Genomic DNA, 12015 nt, shown 5'->3' with positions numbered 1-12015 from the left:
GAGATAGCCTTCTTGGTGGCTGTTTCCATCCTTTGGAGCTGTCCTTTAGAAAGGCCAGGATGGTCCCACCTTTGAAAGCAGGTCGAAACATTTCTGTGCCATCAAGCTTTTACATACATACATTAGGGTTTTAATGCTGTGCAGTTCTGTGTTAAATTTGCTATATAGTTTGAGTGTTGGGCTGCGAGTCTGGACACGAGCGTTCAATTCTCCGCTTGGCCATGAAACCCTCTGGGTGACCTTGGGCAAGTCACATGCTCTCAGCTTCAGGGAAAGGCAATGGCAAACCTCCTCTGAACAAATCTTGTCAAGACAACTCCATAATAGGTTTGCCTTAAGGTCACCATAAGTCGGAAACAACTTGAAGGCCACAACTACAACATATAGCAATAGCACTTACATTTCTATATTGTTTATAGTGCTAAGCACTCTAAGCAGTTTACAACATGTAAGCCAATTGCCCCCAACAAGCTGGGTAGTCATTTTACCAACCTACGAAAGGTCAGAAGGCTGGGTCAACCTGGAGACCTGCAGATTTGAACTACCAACATTTTTGCTGCAGTACCAGCATTTAACCACTGCGCCACCAGTGCTCCCTAAATTTTTAATGCATTTAAATATTTTTAATGATTAGTGTTTTACCTTCATAAATTGTTTTTTAAATCTTATATTTGTACTTAATCTTTTTGTATTGTTTTTAAACTCTGTTGTTTTAAAGATGGTGTTACCCGCCTTGACTCCCATTATCAGGAGGAAGGTGGAATAAAAATGAATAAAATCAGTAAATAAATATGCAATGGACAAACATGCAGCGCATCAACACACAGTTACACAACAGCATGTTTATGGGAAGGAGGAACTCACTGTAGTGCTTGCTGAGCATGCTCTATTTCCTCTCAGAGGGACTCTTCGGGCCAGGCTGGGCTTATGGGTTGCACTCACTGTGTGGCTATTCAACCCTGTGTTGGACAATATGCTGGCAAGAGCTGCAACATCAGGCACAAACTCAACTGTGCTCACTCCTACAAAAAGAATTATGGACTCACATGAGCAGCACAGAAGATTAAAAAGCACAGCTGAGGGAGAAAAAGAAATTCTAAGCAGTTGCTTACCCATCAATACCCAGTTTTCCCACTCCCTGCCCCAACCCCCAGAGTCAGAAACATTTCCCCTAACCTGCCCTTGGTTAGTGGAAGACTAGAAAGAACTCAAACTTCTCAGCCATACCAGTGATCACAAATCACATCACTAGATGAGATAAAGATACCAAACAGGGTCCACATCTTCCAGAATACGATGAGCCGCAAGTAGAGAATGGGATGGAGGGGAAGGGGAAGCAAGATGAACTGTGCTAGAGGTATTGATAGATGGATTGATATGTACCAGAGCATCTTTAGGAAATAATTTGTTTTGATTAGTATAAACCTGAATGGCTAAGACAAGTAAACATACATGCTTCAGGGGAGAGGATAGTGGAACAAACTCTGTTTACTCCTGCTTACCAGATGCCTAATTATACTGACTGATCAGCTCGTCCATCAGCGCTCCAAGAGCCCAGATGAGCACCACTGCTGCTAGGAAACTGCATTAGCTCATGAGCTAAAGCCTAAGCATGTGATATTATCAGTTTTCTACTTGAGTGGTAGTTTATGATAGTTAAGAAGACATCCTGTTGATCCTGAAATGTCTCTCTTTCTGGGGATATCCTTGCAAATGACTCAGTTAGGTGACACAAAGATCTATTACAGTAAAATAATTAAATATGCAAGAAAGGACTTATAACATAAATACCCACATCCCTCAACTTGAGAAAATTTATTTCTGCTAAACTCATATCCCAGTTTTCCAGACTGACTTACAGTCCTCAGGCTCAAAAAAATCAGTGTATTTGAAACAAAATGACTGAATGATTTGCTCGAGGCCAGTTAGTAAACTCTGCAGTCTTGACACATGTTCAAACAAGGCTTACATCCAAACCAGTATCCTGACTATCTCCCCAGACTGAAGTTAATCAGTGGCTGCTTTTAGTAGTGCTAAAATCATATTTTAGTATTATGTGAACATGATCAACTTTTCCCTAGGGTTCACATGCCTGTCCTCCTCTGGTGCAACTGTACAAAAAACAAAAAAAGCTTTCTCTGCATTATAGATTATCCACAGTTTATCTGAAGTGTTGATAATCCCCAGTACAATTTGCAAAAGCAAGACAGCTTCATAAATCATGGCTTGAAAGTGGCTTGTTTCCACTAATTAAACGTAAGTTAACTGCAGCTGTAGAGGTTTAGATGATCTAGCAAGTTGTGCTTAATGGAGAACACAAACAAAAGCTACAGAGCTATTCCTCATGATCCCGCCTACGGAGGGAGGAAAAAGTACAGAAGCCCGGGGAGAGACCAGGCTCTTCTCATAACTGTAAACTATAGCATATTTTAAAATACAGCATAATAAACTAATGCTATGAGGATCAGCCTGGTGTAATAGTTTGAGCATTGGACTAGAACGCTGGAAGGCCAGAGTTCAAATCCCAGCTTGGCCATGGAAAAAGACTGGGTGATCTCAGGCAAGTCACAGAGGATGGCAAAGGCAAACCCCCTCTGAAGAAACTTGCCAAGAAAACCATAGGGTAACGGTAAGTCAGAAACAACTTGAAGGCACACAACAACAAACTACTACAGTTTAGCACTAGACTGGGGAGTCTGTAGCCTTCCAATGCCTTTGGACTGCAACTCCCAAATTTCTTCTAGCCATGAGAGCTGAAGCTAATGTAGCTGCAATCCAACCATATCTAGAAGGCCTACACTCCTCCCCCCCCCCCTTTAGTATTACACAGAAGCCACTTCATGGGTCCTGTTTGTATTATTTAGTCATCAACAGATTCCAAACAGCAAGTGTACCAACAACACATTATTCCAAGTTAAAACTAGTTACGACGTACATTTTGCTTTCATTCATCTTTGTCTTAAATACGAGCACCTAATCTCCTCTCCCACTGGGATCCATACCTTTACCATCAGAGACACTGCCTTCATTCCTATGACCAAATGTGCTGAGCTGCACTTCCCCCAGGGGTTCTCTGGAAAGGCTCTTGGGCATTAAGGCAGCTACTGGTTGCAAAGCTCCATCACCAGGTGTTGAACTCGTGTGAGGCACCTTGCTTCTGCCACTGGATGTGCATACCTACAGAAAAGGAGGGCATGAACTGAATGGCCTCCATCTTTAGAACCTTCCCAGCTTTAGGCAAAGTTCTTCCCCACTCTCTTGTGGATGTCCTTTAGGGAATGAGGACAGACTTCTTATTCAAATGCAGTAGCACAGGTCTGAGCCAAATCCTTGCTGGACTGTAACCTCCATCAGCTCTGGCCAGCATAACCAATGGTTTTGGAAGAAGGGAACTACAGTCTAACAATTTCTAGAGCAAGTATGGGAATTATGCAGCCCACTTAAGGCACCAGGGCTCCTTCCCCAACCTGCTGGGAAGAACATCTGCATAAAATGGCCAATTTGAAGTTAACTTAAAAACAGCTCCTGAAACTCTGTGTGTGTGTGCATGCTTGCATGTGCACACATGTAACTGGCCACTTGGCATGCATCTACACTGCAGAAATAATGCAGTTTAATGCTATTTTAACTACCATGGCTCCATCCTACAGAATCCTAGGAATTGTAGTTTGTGAGGCACCAGCACACGTTGGCAGAGAAAGGGAGTAGAATCTAGAGAAGCTTCCCTCCTCTGCCCCTGCTTTTAAAGGGTAATATATTGGGCCTTTGATATCCGCTAGAGTTTGGTTCCAAGACCTCCCTCATGGATACCAAAATCTGTGGATGTTCAAATCCCACTATATACAGTAGGGAAGTAAGATGGTATCCCTTATATAATATGGCTAAAATCAAGGTTTGCTTTGCCAGGTAGGTGGAGGGATTATTCTAATTCTGGAATATTTTCAAGCCATGCATGGGTGAATCTGTGGATTCAGAATTCATGGATGAGAGCCAACTGTAATGAAATTGAGGAAGTCTGAAGAGGGCAGGCACAAACCTTCCCCAAAAACAAGAGAACACACTATCTGGGCCATGCCAAAAACAACTTTCACACTCACCTGCTGATGCCAGCACTGCCGCTGGTGCAATTGCTTCCGTTCTGGCGGAACTCCACTTTTGGACAACACAGGGATCTTGCTGCTGCTCAAGGCATTTCTAGCATGGACAACGCTCTCCTTCCATGCCAGCTCTGGGAGGGGCAAGGCACCTTGCTGATTTTCCTTCCCCACGTGAGCCATTTAGTAGCGTTATCCCAATCCTATGGCTTAGTTTCTCTTTGTCAGTGCTTGTACCTGTGTGTAGTTTTTAAAAAGGTTTTGTGACAGACAGAGAAAGAAGTAACAGAGCAAGGCTAGAGGGAACAGAAGTACAATGGAGGTCTCAGTACAACCAGACACCTAAAACCTGGTTGTATAGTCAACTGCTCAGTTTCCTTTCAAGCTGCAAAATGTTCATGAATACTGAAGAACCTCCTATCAATTTCCTCACAAAAGTGCCAGAAGATGCACCAGTACTCAAAAAAAAAGTGCCAGAAGATACAATAACTACTCCACAGTGGCTTACAAAAGGCGCTACAGCCCCAAGGCAACCACTACATGCCATTTATAAAGGGCAGTTCAGGAAGGAGAGGCCTAGGTTGGGCAGAGTCCTCACCTCTTTCCCAGATTGCTCCAGGGCAGCAGCCATGACACTTCTGCTGCCCAAAGAGCTTCCACCGGAAGCAGGTAACAGGCAAAGCCCAACCTAGCGGTGCCAGGCTCAACCTCAACCAGAATTTGCTTTACACTCCTTCCTCGAGAATAGTAAGTTGGATAGTTTGTGAAAGCAGTCCCCTTTTCCTCACTTGCTCTTGAGTCTCACTGTTTCCTCGGACATTGCTTCTTTAGTATGAGGTTGAAAACACAATGTAGAAATAATCCAGTTTGAGACAACTTTAACTGCATTGGCTCAGTGCTAGGGAATCCTAGGAATTTATTGTGTCACCAGAGCTCTGACAGAGAAGGCAATAGTTTTGTGAGACCCAGTTCCCAGAATTCCCTAGCATGGAGCAAGTCACTCTCAAACTGGATTATTTCTGCAGTGTGTTTTCGACCTGAGTTCAGATTCTGAGAATAGACTTCTCTGAATGTAAAGGTTGTAAAGTAGAAATAGTTTTTACTTAAGAGGGTCTCGTCACTGCTTTACGGTGAAGAGCCATGCGTGCCATTCCATGAAATTCGTAGAAATAGAGAAGCCACCCCATATTCCTCACCCCCGGCCCTAGCCTCTGGGTTTTGTCATCTACAAGGCTGACATCTTGTCTTCAGTCCCCTGGCCCAGTCCCTTCAGCTCCCTGGCAGAATCCTCTGTACTACCTTTGATTTTTTGAACCAGGGTGCCATTTAAAAAAAGGCACAGGAATAAGCTCAAGAAACATGGCTCTAGCAGTGGTTCCTGCTTCTAGGCTTCTGCATGTGTCACCTCCACAGTCTCCATGGGGATCCTGTGAGAGCCGCACAAGCAGGGTGACTAGATATCCTCACCACAAAGGAAGAGAAGGCACCACAAAATGTAGGGCATGCAAGGAAAATGGAGAGCATGGCCAAATAAAAGCTGGAAACACTAATATAAATGTTAATTCGTGCTTCTCAATTATGCTGAAAAGGCAGGACAATTTAAAATTCCTCCTGGACAGAAGACTGAAACGTAGGGCATGTCCTGGAAAAGGAGGGTGTCTGGTCACCCTGTGCACAAGAGAAAGAAATGTTAACAGATGCAGTTCTTCCCAACACAGTAAAGCACCACTGGGAAAACTATACACAGCAGTCACACAACTTTTAAACAACAGGAGCCTTACCGAAGGGTGTCATCTTCATAAAGTTTTCTTCCGTCTAGCACAATGTTTTCTGACCTTTGGCCCACCAGGTGTTTTGGACTTTAATTCCTAGAAGCCCCTGCCAGCTTGAGCAAAAGTCATGAATTCAGGGAGCTGAAGTCCAAAATGACTGGAGGATCAAAAAGTTAGAAACCACTGCTCTGGCACTACTGCTTGATCATCCGTTCCACCCTGCTTCTTTGTCTAGTCCAGCAGTGGCAATCATATGGCCTTCCAGATGTTGTTAAGACTGTAAGTTCTAGCAACGCTAACCAGAAGACCAAAGGATGCTGGGCGTTACACTCCAGTTCAACAAACATCCGGAGGGCTGAAAGATGTCAGTGCCCAAGGGATAATCCTCTTCTTTAGCCACTGCCATCTTTCAACCACCTTGAATATTAACCAGCATTCTTTGTTACCAAGAAAATCTCTTTACCCCAATACACATAATTATGAGACCCAACACTACTACTACTACTACTACTAATAATAATAATAATAATTTATATTTCTCCCCCTCTCCAAGGATCAAAGCGGGAGCCTTATATCCCCCATACACTTCTAAAATTATTATTTTGTTTATATATATCCCACCTTCCTCCCAGTACAGGGAGCCCCCTTAGGCTTAAGCCACTAGGTTTTGAGTGCTGAAGACTCTTGATATGATAAAAAATTATCCTTATCTCAGGGAGGCTTAAACAGGGAATTTTTCTGGCCCACTAGATGTTCTGCACTACAGCTTCCACAAGCCCCTTAACACTGTAGGCAAAGCCATGCTTCACACACTAAACACATAATATCCTCTCTTCTGACAGTACTGTATACTTTTTCAGCCTTCTGTTTAGATCGCCCATTACTGAAATACTAATATAATACTAATACAAAGTAATACCTGACAGCAGCCTCTCCCCTGAGAGATAGAGGCTGCATCTGCATTGCACAATCCAGTTTGACACCACTTTACTTGCCATGGCTCAGTGCTATGGAATTCTGGGATCTGTAAATTTGTGAGACACTTATGCACCTCTGTCACAGAGCTCTGGTGCCACAACCAGGATGTCCAGACACCCTCCTTTTCCCTGACACGTCCTACATTTTAGCCTTCTGTCCAGAAGGAATACCAAAATGTCCTCCATTATGAGCATGATTAAGCAGAATTAATTTACATATCTGAGTTTTCTTAGCTTTTATTTGTTCATGCCCTACATTTTCCAGTTTGCAGTGCCTTGTCCTCTGCTGTGGTTATGACATCTGGTCACCATGGCCACCACAAACTACAAGTCCCAGGATTCCATAGCCCTGACCTAAACCATGGCAGTTAAAGCCGTGTCAACCTGAAGATGCAGCCAGAGAAAAGCTGTGAGAGAATTGAGCAGAAGGTAAAACTCACCTCAGCAAACTATTGTACCTTCATGATGCAAGGTTTCGAATTTGAATTTACATTCTCACAAGCAAAAGGATTATATAGGTCTGTCTCTGGATTTTCCACTCCAAACATGTATCTGAGGAAGTAGGCTCAAGTCTAGGAAAGCTCATGCTCCCACCTTCTTTCTTTCAGTTAGTCTCAAAGGTGCTACAAGATCCCTTTGCAGACTGATTTTCCAGACTAACATGGCTATGTCTTTGGATCCACATTAAATTATCTTTGTATCCATTACCTCCCTTGAAACTGCTGGAACATGCTATTTCACTCATTCACCGGTGAAATGTCACACCCTCAAAGGAGGACAAAGCACTGAAAAAAGTACGACCAAAGAAAAGCTAAAAACACTCCAATAAAGGTCAATTCTTGCTTCTTAGTCCTGCTCAAAATGGAGGACGTTTGGAATACATCCTGGACAGAAGGCAGACATGTAAGGTGTGTCCTGGAAAAGGAGGACGTCTGGTCACCCTGAGGGCAGGGCACCACAAAATGTGAGACATTCAAGAAAAATGGAGGACATGACCAAAGAAAAGCTGAAAACACTCACAGAAATGAAAACGCATGCTTCTTGACTCATATTCAAAATGGAGGACGTTCAATAAAAATGGAGGGCATGCCCAAATAAAGGCTTAAACACTCATATATATGATGTAAATTCCATGCTCAGAATGTAGGGCGTTTTGGAATTCCTCCTGGACAGGCACCGCAAAAATGTAGGACGTTCAAGAAATTGGAGGACACGACCACCTAAAGACTGGAAACACTTACTGAAATGAACATTCGTGCTTCTGGACATGCTCAAAATGGAGGGCGTTTTGGAAATGTAGGACATGTCCGGGAAAAGGAGGACGCCTGGTCACCACCCTGTTCCTTCATGGCTCGCTCCTCTTTTGCAAAGCCCTGGAGACCCCATTATTATCACTCACCTCCCCTTCCTTCCTCCAGCGGGATACTTACCTCACTCCATCCACACCAACCTCCGCGACCATTTCATAAAGAAGCAAAGGGCTCTGATTGGCCGGTCCGCCTCCGCACGTGCTTCCTGAAGGGGCGTGGTTAGAACGTTGAGAAGAACAGAGGAGAAGGCGGGTCGGGAGAGACCAAAGGGAGCAGGAAGACGGGGGGATGCGGAATGAGGAGAAGAGGCGGAAGAGACCAAAGGGAGCAGGAAGACGGGGGGAATCGGATTGAGGAGAAGAGGCGGAAGAGACCAAAGGGAGATGCGGAAATGGCTACTCTTTCCTCTTGGCAGAGAGGCCTGCAGATGGATTGATTTATGATATCAATTGGGATCCAAAGCGGCTTACCGTCTAAAAACTTCCAATTAAAAGCTTGCAAAGACACAGCTTAAAAACTTACAAAAGTGATAACTAAAATAGAATTAGACTGTTGCCATGTTAAAGCAGATCCATTGTTCAAAAACAGAATACAGCACAATTAAAAAGAGAAAAACACTTAAAAGCTATACACATCAAAACAACACAACAACACCCCCAGGATGTTGTTTAAAAGCTTCCTGAAGGAGGTTTGAAGGCTCCTTTGTTCACTGGACTCTGGAAGCCCTATTATTATTATTATATTCATTTCCAGAGCCCAGCTCCAGAATATTGATATAATATATAGATAAATGCCTCTGAACAAAATATCCATGCCACTGAGTGACCTTGGGTGAGTCACACTCTCAGCCTCAAAGGAAGGCAAGGGCAAACCTGTGAACAAAGGTGACCAGATGTCCTCACCCCAAAGGAGGACCAGGCAGTGCAAAATTGGAGGGGATTCAAGAAAAACGTAGGCGGTGACAAAAGCTGAAATGTAAATCCATGCTTCTTAGTCCCGCTCAAATCCTCTCAGCATGTTAAAAACCACAGATCTATAACTTTGGCCACCCAAACTGAAGTCATAAGAAAAGTGGATACTAGTGAAAGGAGGGAAAATAATCCCTGGATGAAGCTTTTAAGTGGTTTCTAGAATGTTTAAGTGCTTTTGTTTACTTACACAAGGTTGATCTGATGTAGTTGCTTTGTTTCATGTGGATATTGCTAGCTTTAAATAAACATTTGCTGAAACATATTGAATTGATCTTCTTTTTGTGGTCCAGCCAGGAACCTATCCCCATTCTTTCCATGTTATTTCTGACTCTGGTACCAAAGATTCTGGTAAAGAAGTAGTCATGCAAAGGAACATTTCTGTTTAGATAAATGAGGTATATTTGTATTGTGTTCAAAGTCATTATCTCTCTCTATAGTCCAGGGATATAGAAACACTGTTCCTTCAGTTCCCAAAAGTCCTAGCCAGAAGGGGCAATGATAAAAGATTAGAAAACTTTTAGTTTTCAAAGGTTCCCCACCCCTGGCATAGCCTTTACAAGAACCTTGTCTACCTTGTGAGGAAGGGAGGTACAGTTTTCTTGATACCATTGATAAATAAGTGAAGTTAGTTGGTATTAAAATACTATCTTATATAGTTTTTTAACTGCCTTTTAGGTCATGTGTTTACCTTCCAATATATACCAGCACAACAGTGTCCTTAAAAATCAGCTACCATTTCCACACTGATGTCTGAAGATAAATTTGAAATAATAGGTTTCCATTTGTGTGTAGTTTTCTGCCTAAGGGCTATTGAAATGCACTTGAAAGTAGAAACCTGATCCCCCTCCTGAATTATAATCAATAAAGATATTAATATTTGTAAATTGGGTCCCCTAGTACAGCCATACTACAGAGTCCTGACCATTGAGAAATAACGGTCTCAGAGGAACTGAGAAAGATACAGTTACAGCTGCAGGACTGTTGGAGATGGCAGTTCTCAGTATGAGATGTACCCCTTTTGATACATTTTATGTACAGGGGCTGATTAAAGGGGAAATAAATAGAATGCTCTATTGTTGATTTCTGAAACCTTACACCAAGTAGACATGTACACTGAATGAAGTAATGGGAATCTTAGTAATGTACACATGAATTTTTTCAGTCATCTGTAATGTAACCTTACAAGCTTATAAATGTTGGAATCCCATCTCTGAAGATGCCAGCCACAGATGCTGGCGAAACATCAGGAATAAACTCTTCCAGAACATGGCCACATAGCCCGCAAAACCCACAAAAAACCTATCAATAAAGTTGCTCTTTCTTTGCTCCCACACAGACTGCCAGGTTGTTCTGTTTGAGAGGGGAGGGGAATCCCTTGATCAAGCACAACTTTCTTTCCATACAGATTCAGGATCGGCCTGCAGTCCACATACACTAAGGGTGGTTGTGGTGGGAGCTGATATGTTAGTTCTCCCTCCTGCTTATAATTGGCGGCACATCTGGGGGAAAGCTAATGTGGGCTCATTTGGACCCAGCCAGGCTAACCTCCTTGGAACAAAGACCAGTACCACTGGGTGAGCAGTGGCTATAGTGAGTTTTCTTACTGACTTCCAGGAGGTGGCTATGGGGGTCTGGGTAGGGTAAGCATTTAGTTGTAGATCCCTGTATAGGAAAGATGGGAGGTGGAGAGAGCATTCCCATTGCCAGCCCATTGGGACTAATGTATCACCTTTGGGAGGATGGGCAATTGCCAGTGAGGGCAAACATGAAGCTTCAACAGTTGGTAGAACTGTGCATGAAAAAGTGACCCAGCTACACAAAAGAATTGAAGGTTGATGGCAAGATCTGGCCAGTGTGGAGGGCCTTCGAATCAAGACCTATCAGAGAGGTCTGGGGGGAAACTCCTGCTTATACACTCAGTTACTAAACTGTGATTCTGCATCAAGATCTCCCAAATATCTCCCAAAGACTTTATACTGAATGACATAAATTCCAAATTATTATTTGACAAAACATCCGTAGATGGGCAATCCTTATTTCAAACATTTCCTCAGCTTCTAATGTAACAGTATATAGAGAGATCTTGTAGCACTTTTGAGACTAACTCAAAGAAGTTGGGAGCATGAGCTTTCCTAGACCAGGGACGTATCCAGGATTTTAGGAAGGGGGGGTCTAGACTAAGTGCCACCATTATAATGGGGCTTGGGCGCGGTGGCACAGCAGCACGCACCATTCATTTTTCTAATGGGGGGGTCCGGACCCCAAGAACCCCCCCTTGGCTACGTCCCTGCCTAGACTAAAGTCTACTTCCTCAGATGCATTTGATGGAGTGGAAGCCAGGGACAGACATATATGTGCCATTGGTATGTCAGAATGTCAATTCAAATTCAAAATCCTTTGTGTATGAAAATGAAATGGAAAGTCCAGTATTAATGATGGTGGTTTGTGAACAAAGGCATTGGGAATTAGCTTTGGTGTGTGAAAATGAAGTGGCAAGTCCACTTTGGCATTGGAAACTAGCCTGTAGGTGAATACAATAGATGATTGTAGGATGCCCCCCCTGAGGATGGGGTCAGATAGTGTTGAAATGTGTGTAGTGGAAACCATTATCTTTTTCAGTTTATTGCTTAGGGACTGTAGTCTATAGATGAACTCCAGTTCTGCTGTTTCTCTTTCTAATCTGCCTTTGTGGTTCTTTTGTTCAAGGACCACTGTTCTGAGGTCTGAGATGGAATGACCAGGGAGATTGCAATATTCTGCCACTGGTTTTCTTCTTATCCACCTTGTTTGCTGTCCAGCTCTCCCATCTGTACATGGTGATGGTGAATACAATGGCTTGGACAAGTCTAATTTTAGTGCTCAGTTTAGGATCTTGTCTAATTCTTTCATAG

At 43.2% G+C, this 12015-nt stretch overlaps 1 protein-coding gene across 7 annotated transcripts in view; it reads right to left on the bottom strand.

Annotated features, from left to right (window-relative positions):
* LOC121922034 (trophinin associated protein) overlaps nucleotides 1–8358 on the bottom strand; it is a 36815-nt gene extending 28457 nt beyond the window's left edge. Inside the window, exons 1-4 of one of the 7 annotated variants that reach the window (XM_042450900.1) lie at nucleotides 8274–8358; nucleotides 4098–4331; nucleotides 3003–3177; nucleotides 865–1022 (exon numbers count right to left, since the gene is read on the bottom strand). In XM_042450900.1, the coding sequence (XP_042306834.1) occupies nucleotides 865–1022; nucleotides 3003–3177; nucleotides 4098–4277 (513 nt within the window). In that variant the 5' untranslated portion in view covers nucleotides 4278–4331; nucleotides 8274–8358. The other 6 variants (XM_042450904.1, XM_042450901.1, XM_042450903.1 and 3 more) reach the window with 6 other exon arrangements.
* Between the last annotated feature and the right edge of the window lie 3657 nt (nucleotides 8359–12015).

Source organism: Sceloporus undulatus, chromosome 2 (genome assembly GCF_019175285.1).
Source record: "Sceloporus undulatus isolate JIND9_A2432 ecotype Alabama chromosome 2, SceUnd_v1.1, whole genome shotgun sequence".
Lineage (NCBI taxonomy): Eukaryota > Metazoa > Chordata > Lepidosauria > Squamata > Phrynosomatidae > Sceloporus > Sceloporus undulatus.
This window is presented reverse-complemented; position numbering and strand designations above follow the sequence as displayed.